Raw genomic sequence first — 23,823 nt, 5'->3', positions numbered from 1 at the left:
GGGGACGGGGACTGCAGGCCTGTGGTCAAGGGTAGGAGGCAATGCTCTCTGTATATCCTCTTCCACCTTTTACATTTTAAACCCAGGGAAGAGACTGTCTGTTCAAAACTGTAAAGACGCCCCTGGCTGCTGGGGAGGAAATGCAAGGGAGGGGGTCAAGAGTGAAATCCGAGAAATGGAGAGAATGAGACTCTGGAATGCTGTTTTTATGAGGGAGATGGCGCCTGAGCACGGGGTGCAGCTGCTTGGGATGCTACCTGGACAAGGCACTGTGTCACTCAGGCAAGGGGGCAGGATGGGGCGGCATGAGCAGAGCCGGGGAGGAACACGGAGCAACAGGGACCAGCCTAACTTTGCCCGAAGCAGAATTTGGCCTGGGTTCAGCCTGAGCCATCTGGAAATGGACAGAAATGCTAAATGTGGAATGTTCTAGAAAAGCAGCCCTTGGCTCCCACAGATGAGCTATCGTGGGCTGTTAAAGGAGGGCGCCGTGGCTCTGGAGGGATGATTTGCTCCACTTTAAATACGCGCAGCGGCTAAGTCAATCCAAACGGGAGGCAGCCCTTGGCTCCCTCCCGCCAAGGGCCTTTTCCCAGCTGCTGCTGCCCCCTGCTGGGGGACTCGGGACATCGCAGCCGCCGTGTGATTCTGAGGCCGCTGCTTAGGACTCCCACTTTGCATTCCGGGCGCGCACTAAGACGAGTCCGTCACATTTCCTCCGCCCTTTTTGGAGATGGCCACCGCCAAGCACTGCTTCGGTGCTGGCGTAAACAACCAGGTCCACGTGAACAAGTCGCAAAGCGAACAGCAAAGGTCATTACCATCAGAAGGCCGTGCGCCAGAAGGGAGATGCGACACAGTGCGATACAGGAAGTTCTAGAGCACTGTTCTAGACCCCTCGTGTGCGTTATCTCAGCTGATCCTTGTGGCACCCACAGGGGCAGGGATGACGAAACAGAACTGGAGAAGCAAAGCAGGACTCAAACCCAGAGTCTGAGTACCAGCCCTTGCAAATTTCAACTTAGCAATCAATACTCCCTGCTCATTGGGTTCACACATCAGCGGTCCTCACCCATGGATGATTTGGGCCACCAGGGGACATTTGGCAATATCTGGAGGCATTTTTCGTTGGGAGAGGGAGCGGATTCTGGCACCTGGTGGGTAGAGGCCAGAGATGCTGCCACACCACACATCCTATAATGCACAGCACAACCCCCTGCAACAGCTACACAATGTCAGAAGTGCCAAAGGGGACAAGCCCTGATCGAAATACGTAAAATTCTCCCAAATCTTCGAGCCCTCTCTTTTGCACTGCCCCCCGACACGAGGAGGGCATTAGAGCAAACCTGCTGTATTGTACGAAAGGTATGCTTCTCGAAGATTCATGCTGAGTAACTCTCCAGAGGATTTCTCCTGAAGTCTCTTATTTACCCAAAGGGATTACGTTGCATTCAGCAATCCTGCTAATAAGAACACTCTGCGAGGAATGAGGCTCTCAGAAGCGGCCCCAGCAAAGGAGAACCCCCTGGGGCAGCGGCAGAGGGGCTTGGGCCACGCAGCGGGCTCGTGCGCGTGGAATGTCGTGGCTGCCCCTGGCACTGAGCCGCAGCTGCGGCACACGCCGTTTGTCCGGGCTGTCGGGAAGCATCCAGAATGATGGCCCAGTCCCTGGGAACAACTTGTCAGCAGCCGCGTCGCCCAAAGCCCTCGCTTCCAAATCAGCCCAAACAGCCCAGTCCCTGGCTTTGGGGTTGGGGGGGGGGGGAGGGCAGTGCTGTTAACCCCTTCGCCTCCACAAAGTCTAGAGGCTCTGGGGGTTCTACTGGTCTGGAGCTGGTGTACGATGGGGCGGGAGGCGGCCGAGGACCTGGCACCCCTTCCAGCAATAAGCCTATTGCCTGCACAGGAACTGTGTTGCTCAAGGGTCCGTGCTTGTAGACTGAATGAACGACCAGAAGGGTAAACTCTACAAGATTCCTTCCTTCACTCAACAATATTTACCAAGCATCTGACCAGGCTGGGCACCGTCCCAGATCTTGGGAGGACAAAAGAGACCAAGTCCCCGTTCCCGTGAAGCTTACCTTCTAGGGGAGGGAGAAAGATACTACACAAATAAGCAAGTAAGTATAGGATATAATATCAGGGAGTGGGGAGCTCTCTGAAGAAAGTAAAGGCAAAGAGATGGGACACGGACAGATTGGGGGTGACTCTTTAAACTGGGTGCTTGGGGAGGGCCTCTCCAAGGAGACGACGTTTGGGCAAAGATCTGAAGGTTGTGAGGGAAAGAGTCACGCAGCCACGTTGAGAACAGTAAGTAGAGGGGTCCCGGGGTAGAAAGGGTCTTAGGGAGTTTGAGAAGCAGTAAAGCAGAGAAAACGGATAAAGGTAGGTCCTGGCATGACCCAAGAGCAGAGGTTCTCAAACAGTAGCATGCATCAGAATCACCAAAAAGGCTGCCAGAAACAGATCGTGGTTCCAACCCGCAGCGTCCAGTTGGCCTGGGGTGGGGCCTAGGAATGAGCATTTCCAACAAGTCACTGTGTGGTACTGATGATGTTGCTGGTCCAGGGACCATAGCAAAGAGTATTTTTTCTTTTCTTCTTCTTTTTTAATGTTTATTTATTTGTTGAGAGAGAGAGCGAGAGTGTGTGTGCGTGCGTGCACGCATGTGCGCACACGTGCGCGCAGCGGGGAGGGGTAGAGAGAGAGGAAGAGAGAATCTTAAGCAGGCTCCATGCTCAGCACGGAGCCTGATGTGGGGCTCAATCCCACGAACCAGGACATCATGACCAGAGCCGAAATCAAGAGTCGGACGCTTAACCGACTGAGCCACCCAGGCGCCCCCAGAGTATTTTTTCTTAATGCAACAAGTCCTTTCCTCCCCAACACTTAACCCCAAGCAGTCACGGATCGTCGCTGCTTGATCGCCTGCCTCCACGCTGGGTAGAGGAGGTTTTCTACTGAGGCTGCAGTGTTTTATGTTTAAGCGCATTGCCAACATTTGAGAGTCAGGGGGGGACTTCACACAAAATCCAGATTCCTGCCTCCTCTAGAAAACAGGTCTGCAGCACTGGCCGCCCCTCCCACAGGGCCACAATGCGACAGAGCCGCCTGGGGCTCTGTCACCTTGACTTCGTAACCCCAGCCACCGGCACAGCGCCTGGCCTCGGGTAGGCACTCAAAGAGAGCTTATTAATGAAACCGGTAAGACCGCACCCAGGAAATGCACGAGGACATCAGTTTCAAGAGCTAGGAGACCTGAGGCCAGTTCTGACTCCCGCTGACGTGTTACATGACCTTGGGCTGTCTATGGACCTCAGCGAGCACTCCTTCTTCCCAGAGTCACTGCATTGAACAAGAGAGAGGATGTGAAGGGTTTAGCACATGCCTGGCATACGGTACTCCACTCTCACTGCGAGGAACTCAATAAATATTTACTCTCTAGGATGGGAGAAAGTGTGAGAGGTCTTGGAGGCTGGACAGCTCCCTGTTGGGACCAAAGGGGTCGACAGTCTACTTGCGTTCAGTCCCCAGTGCTGCCATTCACTAGCTTTGTGACTCTGGGCATTAGACTTTCCCTTATTTGGGCCTCAGTTTCCCCACCACAAACAGGGATGATACAAGCCCCACAGGGGTTATTGTGCGTATCAGATAGGAACATGAATATTAAGCCAATTAATCCTTTAAAGTGCTTCCAATAAGGCCAGCCTTCAGTACGTGCTCAACATATGCCAGCCCTAGCTGTTACAGCTGCTCAGGGAGGGGTTAGACTAGAACTTCTCAGGGGCCCTCATGGCTCCAAAATTTTCTGACCTCTTTGAACCCAGTGACAGTCAGGCAGCTGTCATTAGTCATCAAGAATATAGAGAAGGCCCTTGGTATCGTGGAGGCAGTGGAGTAGAATTCGCTGTACGGGGTTTAGCACCTCACTGGAAAAATCCAAAATGCTCTTACAATGGTGCTGACCAAAATCACAGAGTAGCAACCACGAGAGGAGTGGATGTGGTGCAGAGGACAACAGCCTACGAGACAGGCACCATTACCCCCTCGCAGACGAGAAAACGGAGGCTCCAGAAGGCTACCCCTGGATGTGTCTCTGTGTCTCAGCTCCACGCACCTGCCTCAGGAGGGTGACTCAGTCAAGGGGTCCTTTGAGGGATTAACCAGGTCGTGATGGACAGCACAGCCTGGAGGGGGAAGCAGGAAGGCCAGGCAGGGGCATTCTGACTCCCTATGAAGGCCGAAACCTTCATAGCAGTTGGGCGACTGTGTGTGTGTTCACTGCCCTGCACGCGGCTGGCAGCCACACAAAGTCACAGGGCAGCTGAGAAAAGTGCCTGGTCACTGAACGTAAGTGATGGGAATACCCGTTGGGCAGGCGTCTTCACCCAGGGGCTGCTCCTCCCTCTCAGTCAGCCAGCCATCCCAGATTGGGGAGGGGCAGCAGGAGTGACAACGGGGGTACATCTAGCCATGATGTCATCACCATGATGGTGATAAGCCAAATATGTCCTGATAAATTTCTTCTCTTTCATCCATTCAACACTCACTGTTGAGCACCTAACACACTTCCCTCTTTGACTCCTCAGGACAACCCCAGAGGCGGGTTCTGCTAGCCCGTCTTTAAAGGGGAGCGAAGAGGCCGGGACGACGGCCGTGATTTCAGCCTGGTTTCCGGACCACAGAGCAAGAGGGGCCTCCCCGGAAAGTCAGCGGAGATGGGTGCACCCTCCCCGTGTGTTGGGGAACGTCCTGGAGGCCGGCTTTCATTCATTATGTGCAAGCTCATAGGTTCTCCATTTTACAAGCGAGGAAACGGGTTTGGCGGAAAGCACTTCGAAGTCCCGAGTCCAACCCCTCCCCCCCGATCAAAGTTGCCTTGTTCTCCCTCCTTTTCACAGACATCACTAGAAATACTTTCACATTTTAGATTTTGCAGCGCATAATATCGTTGGGCTTTAAAACAAGACTTCCCTGCGGGATGCGGGGCAAGAATCGGATTTCCTGATGCACGACACAGTCTTGCTCCCAGGAGCCGGCGACCTGGAACCACAAAAACCTCTGCGAAGTCAAACCAGCTCACCGCTCCGCTCCGGCAGCTGCGGCCACGTTACTGCGCAGGCGCCGCTGCAAACTCCCGCGCGCCAGACGCGCCCCTCCTGGGCGAACTCACTTCCGGAAGGGCGGGGGGAGCGACGAATCCCCCTTCCTCCCGAAGATGGTCCGAGCCAGCCTCTGGCCAATCAGAAAGCTTCTCTTTTCACCGCTTCTGGCTGGAGGAGGCTGGGAGTTTCATTTCCCTGAACTTTCCGGCGGCGCGGGGGCGGGAGGTGGAAATGATTGACATCTCCAGTAGCCATTCGTCTAGCGGAGTGAGCTTGACGGGCAGACACCACTAAGAAGTGTCTGGCCGGGGGGAGCTATGGGCCCCGCCCCCTCCTCCCACTGGCCTCCGAGAGCTGGGGTGGGGTGGGAGCTTTTGGCCGCAGCCAATCGAGGGTCAGCAAGGAGGAGGAGGAGGCGGGGTAGGTGGGCAGTGGTTGCCGGGGGAGCGCGTCTGGCACCGTGCTGGGGTTGGGGTCGGATGGCTGCGGCGTCGCACGTCCCGATCCCCACTGCCAGGAGCTAGGCTGGGAACGAGCGGGAGCCCCGTCGCCACGCTCCCACCTTCCAGGCTGCCTTCTGAGGCCTGAAGCCGGGCCCCGTCTGGCGCTCCTCTGCGCCTCCGCCCCGACCCCTCGCGCTCGATAGTCGCCCCCAGCCCAGAGGGTCCGGACCGCACTGTCCCTGTCCGCACCGCGGCCCCAGGCCCCTTGAGTGTCTGCCGTCCCCACTTCCCTTCCCAGGCAGGCCCCCCCTGACGCTTCTAGCAGCGGCTCTTCCCTTGTCCGGTCCGCGGAGGTGGTTGGTTACCATGGTGAAGCTGGCGGCCAAATGCATCCTGGCAGGTGAGTTTGAAATTTAGTCTCCAGAATCCAGAGACTTCGTAAGTTACTGAGAGCTTTTGTTCGCGTAAATTGCCTACCCTCTTTTCCTTTCTCTCTTCCAGAGACGAGTTAATGCGATTACTGATAGAGTAAATGCCACTAGGGGTGGAAGAATTCTCTTCCAGGGCACATTTGTAGCTCCAGCAGATATCCCCGCTCCCTGTCATACTCTGAGACCACCTTCACCAGTTTAAACTATATTCAGGAGGAGTAGACTCGTTAAAAAAAAAAAAAATCAGGCTACGCACGCCATAAATGCTTCATCCAAACCATGTGGTGTATCCCAGTGTTAGGCATCGGTAACTTTGGTAGTCAGTAGTTGTGGGATTTTTTTTGTCCTGATCGCACCCCCTCTGGTAACAGGGATGGGAAACCGTAATGTACAGTCGACCAGAGTTTGCAAAAGGGCCATGTGTGTTGTCTTTAAGAGCCAGACTTCCCATGCTGCCCTGCACTCAGGAGGTTATAAATGTTGAATCCCCCAAAGGCAGGAATCTCTGTTTGGTTGACTCCCGCGTCCCAAGCATCCTGAACAATATCTGGAACCCAGGAGGTACTCGGTAACTAGTTGTGGAATGAATGCCAGTGTGGCATTCCCATTTGTATTATTTGTATTGTTCCCTTTGTATGTCAGCACGTTCAGGAAAATATTTGCCAGGATTTTGACCTGGGGCCCCTGAACACAGATGTGCTTTACTGAGTCCTTAGTGCATGCCGGACACAGGCACTTCATTCAGTCCCCTCACCGCAGCACACTGGGGTCGGGGCTGTATTGTTTGATCTTACCGAGGCACTGAGAGGTCAAGTCTCTTGCCCGGGGTCACCCCCTCGTGAAGGAAAGTCCTAGGCAGGATCTCAGCCCCCCAAACCTGCCCAGCTGCAAAACTCTTCACTTGTGTTACCGTTGAACCCCGGGATCTCTCTAGGGTTCCCCGACCAGCCCATGAAAGAAATGGTATAGAGTAGAGGAGAAAACAGTTCCCCTTTTGATTCCTCTCTTCCAGACTGAAATTGATGATATTTTTAATGGCCTTTCTAATCTGAAAAGAAAAGGGTGACACAGAAAGATGCCTGACAGTAGTAACTCAGATCACACTGGAGCAAAAAAACTGGTCGTTCTCAAGAGAGATCTGTAGTTTCCAGAGTGCCAGGAGAGGCAGTATTGTGTAACAAAAGTAATTCCGACTGTTCCTTTGAAGGGCTGTGTCATCTTGGGCACAGCATTTCTCTAAGCCTCAGTTTCCTTGCGGATGAGGTTTTTATTTTCTGAAGTTGTGTATTTTTTTAAATGGGCTTCTCTGACTGTTCTCTCATTTCCTTTTTAATTCCATTTCCATCCCGCGGGGCTAACTTACAGAGCACCTTCTGCGTGCCAACACTGTACTCGAACCCTCAACACAGGTGTCTCACCGAGTCCTCGCAAGAACCCTGAGGGACTGGTATTATTTGGCATCCTATTTACAGGCGGGGCATCTGAGGCCCAGAGAGGGTAAGACACTTGCCCTGGGTCACACAGCTGGATGCAGCAGAGCTGGCCTCCAGACCCAGGTGATCTGGTTTCCAGGGCTTTGTGTTTATTTAGCCTCCGGCTACACCGTCCTCAAGCCTCAATGCTAGACTCTTTGCCCCTCTTGACACCGAGCCCCCAGGTACGATTTCACCTGATTTCAGCCGCTGCCTGAGTGATTCTCGAACTCCAGTCTAGGCCTCAACTTCAGCCTCCTTTCAGGGCCTTGAGGGCATTTCCTCTTGGAAGTTTCCAGGACCCGAAAGACCTCAGCACAGCGAATCAGGCCCCCCTACCCCACCACCCACCAGAGTCTCATTCTCTACACTGGCCCCACCACATACACCACCACCCCCCCCACACTGGTTTTCTTTTTTCCTCTCCCCTCCCAGGCCTACTCTTTAAATTGAGTTTATCTGTCTTTTTTTCCCTCTCTTATAACTAGTCAGTGAGGGACCTGATATTCAGTTCAAGTGCTTTTATTCATTCAACAGATATTTATCGAGCACCTGTGTGTGAATCATCGTGCAAGGTACAGTGGGACTACGGGGGTGAACCAGGGCAGCCCCCACACTCACGGAAGGGCTGAGACGTGCATAATACTTTATAATCAAGCAAACACAAAGAGAATGCCGGTTGTGTCCCAGATACCAGTGTGTCCTCAGAGCACAACTGCTCCTTGTTCTGGCTCAGATGAGGAGAGGGGACAACCCTTGACATTTATCTGTTGTATTTACCTAAAAACCACTTAAATATGACTTGAAGCATGTCAGGCACTGCCCATATTAAGCTCATTACGTCCTCCTAACGATTCTACGAGATAGGTGCTTATTGTCCGCCTTTTATAGAAATGGCAACCGAGGCCCGGAGAGATCGCTGACCCAAGGTCACACAGCTGGTGAGGGATGGCGCTGGGGTGGGGACTTGGGTTTACTGCCCCTTGGTAGCAGTGGGGATGAGAATAGCGCCTCGCCAGAAGGTGGCTCGGAAAAGTCTCATGCTACCAGCCGTGAGCCTCACGGGTGACGACAAGAGGGAGACCTGGAGGGAGGTTCCCTCCGAGGGCTTCTCGAAGGTCAAGAGCGCAGGGGCGTGGAGCCCAGATGTGGCGTAAGGGACAGCTGGGGAACGAGTGGGATGTGAGCGTTTCCTGTGGTATGTCCGTCAAACAGGTCCTGGAAGGATGAAGGGACAGGAAGGCAGCACCTAGAGCAACTACAGGAAGGGTCCCCCCGCCCCGGGCTGAGGGAGGCAGGGAGGCAGACAGGTCGTCGGGAGCTCAGGAAGAGAGCTCCCCGAGGAGCCGAGATGCAGACCTGAGAAGAGGGCACTGTCCCCCCGCTGCTGGCGTCTCCGAGCGGGAGTAAAAAGGCTGGTCCAGTAATAAACTGGAGAGAAGTAAATACCTACTGCTGGAGTAAAGGCCATTGCCAAAGTACTGCTTACACAGCAGGCACGTGGGAAAGGGGCAAGTCCGTCCGCCCTCCCCCACCTGCCAGTCTTTCTCTAGAACGTGCACTGGCAGAGCCGGACAGGAAGCCCCTGGCAGAGGAGACCCCCGTTAGCAGAGTCCCGGCTCCCACGTCCCGGGGCGGGACACAGAGCCCCGGCTGAGGCCTGAGGTAACCAGTGCGCTGTCCTCAGGGACGACAAAGGCAGCGCGGGCTTGAGATAGAGCAGAGGCAATTGCAGATAGAGACGGCAGTTGCAGGAGCCTGGGTACAGCCGGGAGGCGTGAGCACCTGGTGACATGGGCAGAACAAGTGGGTTAGGTCAGCAAGACCCCTTGGGACCTGGGGGTGCGACGCAAGCCCGGCTGTCGACAGATAGATCGGCTGAAGGCCCGACATTCTAGTGGAAACATCCACGGGTTGTCGGAGATAGAGACCAAGCGTGGGAGAGAGAAGTGACAGGGGAAAGAGAGTAAACGGGACAGACTAACTGGGAGCAGACAGACCCACAGGAGCGCCCACGTTCGGAGGCAGGAGAACCAGGCCAGTGGGAGGACACGGGGGCCAGGCGGGAGGGGGCTGCTTCGGGCCGACTCATCCTTCAGAGACACCAAGGAGCATGGGAGCCGAGAAGAAGCCATTGGACTTGGCAGTGACCTCGCATGGTGCCTTTGCAGGCGTCCCTCCCTCTGTCCCCCAGGCTCAGCCCCCTCCCCCCTACCACCCCGAGGAAGTCGGCCTCGCTGCCGAAACTGCTCACTCGTTCCTTTCCTCGACGCACCCTCAGATGCTTTGGTTCTCAGCTTGGCGCTGTTTGCCTTTGCACTTGTCATCATGTTGCTCTGCAAATGTGTTTATCAGTTACTTCCCTTCCTTGTGCCGGATCCCTCCTCAGCCGACGCTCGAGGTTTTCCATAAGTGTGGGTGACTCTGACTGACAGTCGGAAGGAAGATTTATGAAATTAACTAGAACAAATCTGTGGGGGATTTCACGAGCAGGAAGAGCCAATTTCCAACTGGATTCAGACGCAGAATTGGAGTCAAGCGGGTGGAGACAGAGCACAAGAGGGAGAGTGATATGCTCTGTTTGTTCGGAGATGGATGGGTAGCCGGCCACCGTGCAGCCCGTGGCTGCCTCTGATGTCAGGCAAGGCTGCGGCGATGGGGGCCTGCAGGGGCAGTGTTAGAAATGGGTCAGGAGTGTCCCTGAGCGCCAGGAGAGGAGTGGGGTCCGGCGGGAAGAGTGAGATGTAGGAATCCTGCGCCCGGTTACCCAGCTTTTCCTGAGCCTCGGAAGCGTCATCTGTCAAGTGAGGCTGATGGTCACGGTAGGGGGTGGGGGCTGGGAAGGAGGGAACAGGACCGTGGGAACGGTTCCCTTCTAAGACGCGCTGGTAAACAGAAAAGCAAGACTGAGTAGCTCACTCAGCCCTGGACGGGTGCACAGGAGAAATGCCACAAGTAGGCAAGTAATGGCCTCGCAAGAGAAGATTATATAGGTGGGAAAAGTCAAAACCGAAAAGCGAACAGGGCAGCGGGCTGCGGAGAAGTCAAGAGGCACCTGGAAGCCGACTGTAAAACAGAGCAAAAGCGAGGCGATCGCCCCAGAGGGCACAAGACAGACGGACACGAACGCCCTGGTGGCTTTGCTGAGGAGCCTGGACCGGAAGGAGAATCTGTAACACTCAAGGCCCAGAAGATCTCACGAATGAGAACAAGGCTGGCATCGCCAGAGACAGAGCAGGGTCATGGGGAAGCGGTTGGGGGTGGGACAGGGGGACTAGGGGTGGGCACGGAGAGCCTCCAGATTAAATTGCTCCCCACAGGGGCGCCTGGGGGACTCAGTCGGTTAAGCGTCCAACTTCAGCCCAGGCCATGATCCCACGCTTCGTGGGTTCGAGCCCCGCGTCGGGCTCTGCGCTGACAGCTCAGAGCCTGGAGCCTGCTTCCGATTCTGTGTCTCCCTCTCTCTCTGCCCCTCCCCTGCTTGCACTCTGTCTCGCTGTCTCCCAAAAAGAAATATTAAAAAAAAAAATTGCTCCCCACAGTCTTGTGAAAGGTCCAGATCTCAAACCGAAACTATGACATAAACCTTTAGTTTGGAGATACCGATTCATGGGGCTGTCGACCCACGAAGGCAGGCGGGGAGGTAAACCCCGGGAGGCGTAAAGCAAGCTCGGGGGAAACGGTGGCTGTTGTAGATAGACTGTAGACAGACGTGGGGAGGCCCCTGGGATGACGGATCCGCAGTGCTGCTGGGCACGCCGAGGCCGGAGTGGAACGTGTCACTTGGAAGTGGATTTCAGGTTGGCCGATGTAGCAGGCGGACTCCTTGCTTCCCGTAAATGCAGAAACCCTCCCAGCTCTCGCCACCCCCCACCCCGAAAGAAGCACGCAGGGTCCTAAGTATGGGAGCTCTGAACTCAAATTGGTTCCGCTAGGCAGGTGAGCCTATGAGACTGAGCCCTTTACCTTCGAGACTTCAAAGTCCGTTCAAGTTTGAAAGTGACAGCTTTTCCCCATGGGGTGTGTGCAGTGAAAGAGTGTGTCAGCTCTGTTCCGAGTGCTCTGAAGCCTTCCTTAAGCTCTGTTACCTTCTGGGTCAGTTCTTTTGGATGAAAGGATTACCCTTGAAGAAATGCAACCGGGCTTTGAAGACTGGTCTCCCGGACCCGTGGCCCTGCCGGCCACCTCCCAAGTCCCCATGAGAGCCAAGTACGTTTTCTCTGAAAACTCATTGAAGTTTCTGGTTTCTAACTAGCGCTCTGGAGTGGGGGGGTGGGGGTGGTTCTCAAGCCAGATCGGGACAGAAATGATGATTTTCTCCTCCTCTGACCTCACAGGAGACCCGGCAGTGGGCAAGACTGCCCTGGCACAGATCTTCCGCAGCGATGGAGCCCATTTCCAGAAGAACTACACCCTGGTGAGACGTGGGAGTCGTAGGCTGGCCGAGGCTTAAAGAGAAACGGTCGGGGGCGCCTGGGTGGCTCAGTCAGTTAAGCACCCGACTCTTGTTTTCGTGAGTTTGAGCCCCGCGCCGGGCTCTGTGCTGACAATGCAGACCCTGCTTGGGAATCTCTCTCTCTCCCCCACCGCTCTGCCCCTCCCCTGCTCATACTGTCTCTCTCTCAAAATAAATAAATAAACTTAAAAAAGAATTTAAAGAGAAATGATCATCCTTCAGCCCTGAGGGAGTGACTTTCCAGAATTCCTTAAGAAGCCCTACAATCTGATGGGAGGCTACTTGAATGGCCACGTGGAGATCACTTTTCCACGAGCCTCAGGGCGTGAGGCTGCCTGTGGCGCAGATGGGCTGGTGGCCCACTGGGTGACCATATACACCTCCTTGTGAGCCGGGAGTGGGAGGAGCCTAGTTGGTCCTGTCCGACTTCTACAGCGGGGAATCCAGAACATAGCACTTCTGCCTCCTGGGCATCAGATGTTCATCATGTCCTGTAACACGCCTCTTGGGAGCCTCTGACGCGCGTATTCTCGGTTTTCCTCGGCAGACGACAGGGGTGGATTTGGTGGTGAAGACGGTGCCAGTCCCTGACACGGGGGACAGCGTGGTAAGTAGTGCCCTTGACCTGAGAGAGCTCACCGCTCCTCCAGCTGGGTCCAGAGTCCCTGTGGTCACTGTCTTTCTCCCTGAGAGGGAATACCGTACCAGCACTTGGCCTAGGCTTGTCTGAGCACTTGGGAAGAGTCGCTGATACGGGCTGGGAGGACTGGGATATGGGCCCTGCTCTCACAGAACTTACTGGAGTATCAGGGTCCTTAACCCGGGGCCCTGTATGGGAGTCCACAGCTCTGGAAATTGAATCGCAAGGCATTATGTTTGCATGTGCTTTCCTGGAGAGAAGGTTTAAGAATCCCCACCTTCCACGGGGCACCTGGGTGGCTCAGTCAGTTAAGCGTCCGGCTTCCGCTCAGGTCATGATCTCGCGGTTTGTGGGTTCGGGCCCCGCATTGGGCTCCGTGCTGACAGCTCGGAGCCTGGAACCTGCTTCGGATCCTGTGTCTCCCTCTCTCTCTCTGCCCCTCCCCTGCTGGCGCTCTGTCTCTTTCTCGCTCTCTCAAAAATAAACATTAACAACAACAAAAAAAGAATCCCCGCCTTCTTAAAGAGATCCATGAGAAAACACAGTTTTAGGTACCCCCGATGCAGTGAGAAAGCATGAAACGCAGATTACAGCACTGACCTTCAGACCGTGTGCCGGGGTCAGAAGCCAGCCAGGGGGCATCAGTGCCCAGGGGAGCCGAAGGGGGAGACTTCCCAGAGCAGCAGCAGCGGGGAGGGGCTCTCGCATGGGCTGGCCGAGGTTCGGTCAGGGGCAGGAAGGGTCATCCTCCGTCTTCTGTCTGAATCCCACCATCGGAGACCGACGGCAGGCTGTGCTACTTTAAGCGCCTTCCCCGGGCCTACTCAGTGACCTGCTTTAAAAAAGAATTGTCTTAAAAAAAAAAAAAAAGGGGGCACCTGGGTGGCGCAGTCGGTTGAGCGTCCGACTTCAGCCAGGTCACGATCTCGCACTCCGTGAGTTCGAGCCCCGCGTCGGGCTCTGGGCTGACGGCTCGGAGCCCGGAGCCCGCTTCCGATGCTGTGTCTCCCTCTCCCTCTGCCCCTCCCCCGTTCGTGCTCTGTCTCTCTCTGTCCCCAAAATAAATTAAAAAGTTGAAAAAAAAAAAAAAAAAAAAAGAATTGTCCTAAGATCTGAAAATCAGTTTGGTTAACAAGGTGCAGATGACCTTTTGGAAACCAGAGCACGTGTCAGCCTGCTTAGCACTCCTGGGATTTTGGGGTTCGGGGTGAGGAGAGGTGAGCCGCCGCACAGAAAGTGCTGGTTGTGCCGGCTGTCTCAGGTCTCGGGGACTTGCGGCCAGCGATTTCCCCTCTATTTGCCTTTCTGGTTCTAGGAACTCTTCATTTTTGACTCTGCCGGCAAGGAGCTGTTTGCGGACATGCTGGATAAACTGGCAAGTAGCCCGCCATCTTTTCCCTAACCCCCGCCCCCGCCCCCTTCCACCAGAAAGCCGACCCCTTCGCCGCTCTCCCGGCAACGTCACTGCAACCTGGCTGCCCGGAGGAGAATGCTACCGAGGCAGAGTTCTTCAAGGGCCATTCCTCCCAGCCTTGGGACTTGGCGGCTTCTTGGCCAGCGGGACTGGCTCGTGCACGTGACTCCCCCGCCCCCAGCTCTGGAATGGCCAGGTTCAGAATGTGCCGGAGCCGTGTGACTCCGTCCCCGCAGCACTCTGGGCCCCCCTTCTTTAGACAGCCCCCGCTGGTGATGCCAGGAGCAAATATTTCCTTCTCCCTGTAGCGACAGACTCACCTTGGCCCAGTCCCCGGGGTTTGCTCTGGGCCCTGTGCCAACTGCCGCCCCAGGCGTATCGTGCCCACCCGCCCATCCTCTCAGGATCCCGCTTGCCTTCCCTTCCAAGGTAACAGTTCTGCTAATCTGGGCCAGTGAGCTAATTACAAGGTTTGAGCTCTCCAGAGCCCTCCCCTGCCTTTCCAAGAACGGCCACATTTTAATAGAAATCGTTTCCTGCCCCTTTTTTGTGGTCTAAAAGAAAGAGATCTGATGATTGTCATTTCTCACGGGCTTGGCTTCGTGCGTCAATCCGTGATGTTTACGGCGTGCCTGCTGTGGGCACGGCCTCGCCCTGGGTGCTGGCCTGCGGGGCAAAGGGAGGATGTGTCTGGGCAAGTCAGGGCCACCTGGTACCGATCGGCCCAAACCCTGACTCGGGGCTCCTGCGCTGGCTCCAGCTCGATCCCAGGCCTATCCTGGGTCACCTCACTGAGGCCTGGAGGAAAGAGGTGTCTCCCTCACGCACAAAAGGGGAGATCAAGCGAGACTTCTTGAGTTAGTCTGCAGAGAGAAGGTGTGAGGGGTTCATCCGCTCAGTCCAAGTGGCAGCCTAGCCTTGGGAAGGAGTGAGCCCTCTAGAGCCAATCCTGGGCTGGCCTTGCCAGGACAACTGGAAGGAGGAAGGATTCTTCCCCACACCCTGGAGGTTACGGACACGCCAGAAATAAACTGTAATTGTGCAGGACGGGGGTGCCCAGAGGGGAGGGCAGGGTAAGAGAGCCTCACACACCAGGACGGGCATCACAGCCTGAGCAGGGCTGTCCTGTGCCCTTGTGCCGGGCAGCAGGATGTCCCAGGACTCCGAGCGGCCCCTGAAGGCGACGGCCCTCGCGGGCACGGCCCTGGTTCTTAATTGGGACAGTGAGCCCCGTCCAGTTGTTGGTCTGGTTTGGACTGCAGAAAGTGCCCTTTGCATTGGGAACAGCCAGCCCTTATTAGGAAGATGCGGGACAAACAGGTTTCCCGTGGCTGGCTAATGGAAGAAAGGATGCCTATTAGGCCTGCAAAGCAGAAAAACCTAATAAGTTGCATGCGAGCAGGCCCTCCATAGGAATGCGACCAAGTACGAATGAATGAAACCAGTGGCAGGCCAGAGCTTTTCTGGGTAGAAAAAAGCCTCAGTCCTACCCCAGTCATTAAAGCATGTCTGATCTGGGCAAGTCAGTTACCCTCTCTGAACCCAGTGTCTTTAGCTAGGCAGCAGGGATATTGAGACGGGCCCTGCAGGGTCGGGAGGTTTCTCAGCCATGCACAGAACGCGCCCAGCAGGCAGCCTGGCGCGGAGGTGAGCCCGTGCCCTCCCCTTCGTTCCTTTGGGTGAACTGTTTTCTCCCGCGGGCTGGCTCAGTTTTCTGACTCTCATCCCTATTAGAGGTTGTCTCCCCACCCCCTGTCCCTTCCCTCGGAAGGCCAGATTTTTCTCCCAGCCTAGAAATCGCTGTCACCGTTACTGACGTGCACTCATCCGGCCCGTCCCGCACAGTGGGAGAGTCCCAACGTCTTGTGTCTCGTCTATGACGTGACCAACGAGCAGTCCTTCACCAACTGCAGCAAGTGGCTGGAGAAGGCTCGGTCCCAGATCCCAGGCACGTCCCTCCCAGGTAGGAGCTGCGGCCGTCTGCGTTTTCCAGCAGCACCACCGTCCCTCAAGTCCACGGGCGCGAGGTCATTGCAGGGGTGGCTACGAGTGTAAAACAGGGTGCCCCCGGCTTTGAGTATGGTGGTCTGGATTGAACAGTGGCTCTGCCTCTTAGCACAGTCACCACACACCTCCGTGAGTCCGTAACACGGGCAGATGACGCCCCTCGCCCCCCACCCCCAGCCTTGCAGGGTGACGGAGAGGAGACTCAAGATAATACGGGGAAGGTGCAGTGATAGGAATGAGATTTTATTTCTGAAAGCCAGCCCTGGGGATGAATTCCTCATTTTCTCCTGTATGTGGGGCGCAAGTAAACATTCAAGTCCTATTGTCACTTCTGAATGCTTTAAATCAGTTTATTTTTCATCCGTATGTGAGATCAACAAATTCCCCTCATTAGAGACCAGGGAAAGCGATCTCCAGAGACGGGCTCAGAAATTAGTTGCAGCTGATGCAGCTGGGAATGGAACTAAATTACCTCTGAGTCCCTGACTCTGAGCCCAGCCCTTAGATTAGTATTAATGACCATTTTTAACGTTTGCTCCATGTGCTAGGAATTATCACAAATGCTCACATAAATTTGGCCCTCGCCTTGCAGCCTTAAGGAGACAAGGCAGACAGATCCACGTGAAGTCTAGAAGAAGGGCTGAACAAGAGCCGTGTGGGAAAAGCAAAGCCCGCCTCCTCTCCTGGGGCCCTCGGGGGCCGGCCCTGGACCCTCTCTCTCTCTCGGTGCTCACCACCTCGAATCAGGCAGCCTCCCCCAGCGTTTCAGACCCCTCAAAATCCGTGTGCTTTGCTCTTTTCTCTCTCCAGCTGTCCTCCCAGGCTGCCACAGTTCAATGTGATGCTTTGGTTGTTTCTTTCGAGTAGGTGTGTTAGTGGGGAACAAGACAGACCTGGCCGGCAGACGGGCGGTGGATTCGGCTCAGGCCCGGGCGTGGGCCCTGGGCCAAGGCCTGGAATGTTTTGAAACATCCGTGGTAAGTACCTCCGCCTGCCCCGTGGCCACGTCTGGACTGGGCCCCTGCTGGGTGTGGTTTCTCACGTGACCTCGTAGGCATGGAGTCAGTATGCTCCCATACCCAGGTTCTCATTTGGAGCTGATGTTCCCATTCCTAGTCCAGGACCTTCTCTCAGGAGCCACTCGTGCGCTACGGTAAAGCAGATCGGCCGGCCGACCGGCCCTGGAAAAAGTTGCATCTCAGTTTAATAAGAAACACAAGCGCGTTGGGTTCGATCGTAGCGACCGTTGGCATTTGCCTGAGACGGGATGGATCACGGTGCTGCCGGCACATTATCTCACGGTCCTCACGGTACCGTGGGCCTGGGAGCCGGGCCCTTAATAAGCCCCACTTCCGTGTTGAGGAGGTGAAGGGACTCGCCCAAGGTCCCACGACTGTTCAGTTGCCGTGCGGATGTGAACCTTTTAAATCCCCCCCAAGCGGCCTGCTCCCTTGGGAAAGCGTCGCGGGTAAAGGCCAGCGCTCTGCCCAGCGATGGCGAAGCAGCAGGACTGAACCGTGGGACCCTTGGCGGGTCCGTTAGTTTCTTGGTGCCTCAGGCTCCTCACCTGTAAAATGGAGATAATAAACTCCCATTCCTCATTGAGTGACAAATAGGAGAATTAAGTCAGATGGCGAATACGAAAGCATTGGCACAAAGCCCGGTGCGTAACACACGCTCGATAAATATTTGCCTTTTCACATGGAATTTTCCCCCTGGTCATCTTCTGGATAGTGTTGTCGCCTCAAAGTTTTTCAATCCTAGATTCTACAGAGATAAGTGTCCCTCTTACCTTCTGGCCCGATCATCGCAAATGCTCAACTAATGAAATTCAGATTCGTGAGCTTTTGAGGATAGGGTTTTCTCATCTTTGGTGTCGTGTGCCCTTGAGCCACCCACATCAGGCCATACGGTAAGAGCTTGGATTGCGAGTAACTTGTTCTGCGAATGTTCCGCAAGGCAAGCAAACGTTGTTTGTTTCTTTTTTTTTTAAAGTTTATTTATTTTGAGAGAAACAGAGACAGTGCAAGCAGGGGTGGGGTGGAGAGAGAGAGAATCCCAAGCAGGCTCCACGCCATCAGCGCAGAGCCCCACACGGGGCCCGACCCCACGAAACCTTGAGGTCATGGCCTGAGCAGAAACCGAGGGTTGGACGCCTAGCCAACTGAGCCACCCGGGCGCCCCCGGAACTTACTCATCTTAAAACTGGAACTTAGGGGCGCCTGGGTGGCGCAGTCGGTTAAGCGGCCGACTTCAGCCAGGTCACGATCTCGCTGTCCGTGAGTTCGAGCCCCGCGTCGGGCTCTGGGCTGATGGCTCGGAGCCTGGAGCCTGTTTCCGATTCTGTGTCTCCCTCTCTCTCTGCCCCTCCCCCGTTCATGCTCTGTCTCTCTCTGTCCCACAAATAAATAAACGTTGAAAAAAAAAATTAAAAAAAAACAAAACTGGAACTTGGCGCCCTTCGCTCATTTCCCCCACCTCCCCTGGCAACCCCCCCACCTGCTTTGTGCTGCCGTGACTTCTGTTTCTTCAGATCCACGCGTAAGCGAGAATCTGCCTGCCTTCTCTGTCTGCCTTCTTTCACTTAGCGTGATGCCCTCAAGGTTCAGCCGCGGTGTCACAGGCAGCAGGATTTCCTTCCCTTTTATGGCTGAACAATATCCCATCACGCACATACACAGACCACGGTCTCTAATTCATCCGTTGATGGACACTTAAGTTGTGTGCACATCTTGGCTATTATGAATAATGCAGTGAGCATGAGGGTCCAGACATCTCTTCAAGGCAGCGATTTCATCTCCTTTGGGTATTTACCCAGAGGTGGGATTGTTGGACCATCCGGTAGTTCAAGTTTTAACAGTTGAGGGACCTCCACGCTTTTCCAGAGTGGCCTCACCCCTTTGCGTTCCTACCAGCAGTGCCGGGGGGGGGGGGGGGGTCCCTTTCTCTCCACGTCCTCGCCGGCACCTGCCATCTCTCTAGGGTAACGGGCATCCCAAGAGGCGTGAGGTGGGTCTGGTCGTGGTATTGACTCGCCTTCCCCAGCGGGTGAGAAGCGTCTGGCACCTTCTCACGTACCAGTTCGTCACTTGAATATCCTTTTCGGGAAAACGTCTGTTCGCTCCTCTGCCCATTTTTTTTAAATCCGATTATTTACGTTTTTGCTATTGAGTTATCTAAGTTCCTCATATGTTTTGAGCATTCACCCCTTATCGGATGTGTGATTTGCAAGTATTTCCTCGTTTTCCATCGGTTGCCCTTTCGTTTTTTGTTTTGTTTTAGTGTTTATTTTGGAGAGAGAGAGAGAGAGAGAGAGAGAGGTAGAGCACAAGCAGGGGAGGGGCAGAGAGAGAGGGAGACACAGAATCTGAAGCAGGCTCCAGGCTCCGAGCTGTCCGCACAGAGCCCGACGCGGGGCTCGGACCCACTGACCGCGAGCTCATGACCTGAGCCGAAGTCGGACGCTTAACCGACTGAGCCACCCAGGCGCCCCTGCTCTTTTCATTTTGTTGTTTCTTTTACTGCACAGAAGCTTTTCAGTTTGATGTAGTCCCACTTATTGATTTTTGCTTCCGCTGCTTGTGCTTTGCTGTTATATCCATAAAATCATTGCCAAGTTCCGTGTCCAAGAGCTTTTTCCCGACGTTTTCTTCTAGGACTTTTATGGTTTTCGGTCTTAAGTTCAGACCTCGAGTCCATTCTGAGTTAATTGTTGTGAATGCTATAAAAGCTTCATTCTCTTGCATGTGAATATCTGGTTTTCCCAGCATCATTTATCACAGAGACTATCGCCCACGTATGCAGGGGTTTATTTCTGGGATCTCAGTTCTGTTCTGTTGGTCTTTGTATCTGTTTCTATGCCAGGGCCATCCTGTTTTGATTGTCGCTGCTTCATAATATAGTTTGAAATCAGGACACGTTGACCCCTCCAACTTGGTTCTTCTTTCTCGGGATTGCTTTGGCCATTTGGGGTCTTTTGCGGTTCCTCTTAGACTTTCTAACACCCCTCAGTATTTGACATTAAGCGTTGTTTTAAGCACGTTAAAATAGAAACATAAAGTGTCCATCGGTGTAGGACAGTATGAAATGCAAGCAAGTTCAAGAAGGATCCCCTCCTTCTTGAGGAGGGTTCCTCTTGCAGGAAGGTGAGGGAGGGAACCGACGTTTGCTGAGGGCCTGCTATGGGCTAGGTGTTTGCCCACGTTCTCTGCCGACACTTCTGGAAGCCCTGGCGGACAGCCACTGCTGTCCCTGTCTTACAGATGCCGAGCAGACTCCGAAAGGTCACATAGCTCTCCCTGGTTGCCCAGCTTATGAGCAGTCGGGCCAGGACTAGAACGCAGGCCTGTCTAGCATGAGAACCTTCTAGAAGGAGCTCTGGCCTGCCACAGAACCAACTTTGGGACTCTCAAGGGCAGAACTATAGGCCAGATTGAGCACTGGTCTGAGAGCCTGTTCTAAGGATCTTCCACACAAAGCGGACATCCTCTGGGGTATGTCAGTGACACTGTGATCGGTTAACAGAAGGGTTCCAGGATTCTTGTCATTGGCAAACCCTCTTAATGCCTTCGGAAAATGGTTCCGTCTACATCTGCTACTTCAGGAGTGCTCCCTGGTATACAGAGAGGCTCATCTCCACTGTATTTCTTAACTTTTTAATATTATTTATATATTATATATAAATATATATACTTTTTTTATTTTTTTTTATTTTTTTTTAAATTTTTTTTTTTTTTTCAACATTTTATTTTTTTTGGGACAGAGAGAGACAGAGCATGAACGGGGGAGGGGCAGAGAGAGAGGGAGACACAGAATCGGAAACAGGCTCCAGGCTCTGAGCCATCAGCCCAGAGCCCGACGCGGGGCTCGAACTCACGGACAGCGAGATCGTGACCTGGCTGAAGTCGGACGCTTAACCGACTGCGCCACCCAGGCGCCCCCATTTTTCAATGTTTATTTATTTTTGGGACAGAGAGAGACAGAGCATGAATGGGGGAGGGTCAGAGAGAGGGAGACACAGAATCTGAAACAGGCTCCAGGCTCCGAGCCGTCAGCCCAGAGCCTGACGCGGGGCTCGAACTCGCAGACCGCGAGATCGTGACCTGGCTGAAGTCAGACGCTTAACCGACTGCGCCACCCAGGCGCCCCAATATATACTTAAATAAATAAATATTATAAATAAATATTATAAATAAGTTAAATATATATTAATATATATTATATATTAATATAAATTATATTTTATATGTATTATATATTATATGCTAATAAATTTATATGTAAATATATATAAACTTATATAAATAATATTTGTATAATATATAATATATAATATAAATATATATTTATATAAATAATGTTTCTATTTTATATATATATTATATTATTATTGAACATTGCATTTTCCCCACATCTTGCTTCTGGGAGCTTTCAGATTCATTTGGAAATCCCTGTGTGTGTCCTGCGTAGGCCTCGTTCTCTTTCCGCTCCTTACTTAATGATCCTTTCAGCCAATGTAACATTTTGCTATTTAACATTGGCGTTGCCCGGAACACACATCTGCCTTGCCGATGTTCTTTCTCTCCTGTCCGACTGGAGGGCTGCTGGTCCTTGACAGTGGGGGTTCTCGTCTCGCCTACAGACGGCCCCCCTCGTTCCTCAGCACCGCCCCCTCTGTGTCGGCTCTTGGCCAACTTGTCTCCTTCACCTTGGGATGTCCCTTGCTAGAAAGTCTGGGTGACACGCTCCGTGAGAACTGGTTTCCGTTGTGCATTTCTGTCGCCCCAGCTGGCGGAGCGGAAAGGCCGCTCTTCTCCCGTTGGGGAGTTCGAATCCCCAGCCCGGCTCTGCACACACCAGCTGAGCCACCGCACACCCCCCCCCCCCCCCCCCGCCCCGGGCCACAGACCGCTCCCCTACAAGACGAGGGCAGTGGGCTCGATGACTTCGGAACATTCTTCAGTTTGGAAATCCTTCCCTTTCGTTGGGGAGGTATCGTTGCCTCTTGTCAAGGCTGCACTTGTGGCCGCTGCCTAGGATTGTTTGGAAACAGGTTCTCATGCGTTCCCAGCTTGAGCTTCTGCCCTGAAAGGAGCGGGCTCTTTCTTCTGGCAGTTTATTTTGCAAAACAGTCAGTAAGTCACAGATGCACACGTGCACACAGAGAGTGCGAGGGCGGTAGCTACGTTGAGAGGCTACCATTTTCTTTCCCCAAGAGCTCGTCCGCATTCACCCTGGAGGGCCGGCTCTTCCCACCCCGTAGAGAAAAGTCTAGGGCCACCTCCGGAACTTGCCTCATCTCTCCGAGAACAAAAAGTCCTTTGGGCACCGTTAGTCACAAAATACTCACTTCAGTGATGAAAATGCACAGCACTGTGCCGGGTTCTGTAGGTTCCTAATGACTTAGCGTCCATGCCTCCTGCCACACCTGCCGTGGGAGGCCGGGCCGCTGGTCCGAGGTCCTACACTTGTGCTGCCTCGCAAGCCCGCAGCCTGCGGGAGAGGCGGCTCAGGTGGCCCTGCTGGGACCTGCTACAGTCCCTCTGGACTTGCCAGGTGTCTCAGGCTGGCGCCTTGGGAGCACCGCCATGATGCCCCCTCCCGGGCCCACCGGCAGAACCCCCCACCACCACCTGCAGATCACAGGTGACACCCCCTCACCCCGCCGCAGCCTGGCTCCCTCTGTTCTTGTTGGGGCCATCGCCCTCCTGGAGCACGTCCGTGCAGAGTCCCTTCAAGGCCACACCAGGCCGGCTCCCCGCTCAGGCCACCGCTGGTCCAGGGCAGGGCTGCTGCAACCTTCTCCTGGCTGGGCCATCAAAGCAGCCAGCCCCAGTTGGACCTCTATGCTTCCCAGGCCTGGCCCCGGCACTGGCCTGAGCCCCCCGGGCCTCGGTCTTCATCTCGGAACCTCCCACTGGGCTCGGGGTGAGGGAGAGGCACCCCAGGGGTCAGTGCCACGGCCTTGCCTGACTCAAGGTGACTGTGGGCATCCTTGCCCGTCTGTGATTTTGCTTTGGCCTTCGGGGCCCCAGTCAAACCTAAGGGAGGACGCGTCTCATTCCAATCTCCCGTCACACACGTGGTGAGCATGGCCGAAAGTACACGCCTTGTAGAAACATCCGGTACAGACTGAGCTTCACCACTGACAGGCGTGTGGCTTTTGCAAGTTCCCATAACCTGTCGGCGTCTCCGTTTCCTTCCTACACAGAGGGTGCGGTTGTCGCCAGCCCTGCCGGTGAGGTGAACGGCAGCGATCCGGTAACACCACCGGCTTCTTGTCTCTACAGAAGGAGCTGGAGAACTGTGAAGCCCCCTTCCGCTGCCTGGCCAAGCAGTTCCACCACCTGTACCGGGAGAAGGTGGAGGTGTTCCACGCGCTGCTGTGAGGGCCGGGGTGGGCTGCGCCTCACCAGGCGCCGTGCTGCTGGGGAGCCACCGGCGGCCGCGGCTCCTCGGGGCCAAGAGACCCTGGAACTGCCCCGGCCCTCCCACAGCTTCATGACGGCTTTAAATAAAAGAAGGTAAAGAAGCATCATCTCCTTCCGTTCTTGGCCAGGGCAGCCCCGGTCTGGGGAGCGGCGCTCAGAACCTTGGTGGCCCCTCGCTGGAGGCAGCTGGCACTTGCCCGAGTCGGCGGTCCCGCCCGCCCTGGAGGGTCTGTACCGAGCGCAGCCCGCAGTGGGATGGCAGCTCGGAACTGGCCACACGGCCGAGGGGCCGGTGGCCGTCTCATTCTCATGCATTCACTTTGCTGCCTGTTCTGTGCAGGCGCCAGAGGTCCCTTGCAGTGGCTACTGTCGCTGACCACATGGTGCCCTCTGCCGGCCCCCTCGGGGCCCCCAGCCCTTCCCGG

General features: G+C 54.7%; 1 protein-coding gene across 2 annotated transcripts; it reads left to right on the top strand.

The window, feature by feature from the left end:
* The first annotated feature begins 5,445 nt into the window (after positions 1-5,445).
* IFT27 (intraflagellar transport 27) lies at positions 5,446-23,499 on the top strand. Of its 2 annotated transcripts, XM_047867579.1 has the most exons (8): positions 5,446-5,525; positions 5,847-5,948; positions 11,789-11,868; positions 12,455-12,514; positions 13,863-13,922; positions 15,807-15,924; positions 16,836-16,945; positions 23,258-23,499. In XM_047867579.1, the coding sequence occupies exons 2-8, from the start codon at positions 5,915-5,917 to the stop codon at positions 23,354-23,356; spliced, it is 561 nt and encodes a 186-aa protein (XP_047723535.1). In that variant the 5' UTR covers positions 5,446-5,525; positions 5,847-5,914; the 3' UTR covers positions 23,357-23,499. The 2 variants fall into 2 exon arrangements, with proteins under 2 accessions (XP_047723535.1, XP_047723534.1); XM_047867578.1 differs by lacking the exon at positions 5,446-5,525 and having other exon boundaries at positions 5,535-5,948.
* Positions 23,500-23,823: the final 324 nt, after the last annotated feature.

This window comes from Prionailurus viverrinus, chromosome B4 (genome assembly GCF_022837055.1).
Source record: "Prionailurus viverrinus isolate Anna chromosome B4, UM_Priviv_1.0, whole genome shotgun sequence".
Taxonomy (NCBI): Eukaryota; Metazoa; Chordata; class Mammalia; order Carnivora; family Felidae; genus Prionailurus; species Prionailurus viverrinus.
This window is presented reverse-complemented; position numbering and strand designations above follow the sequence as displayed.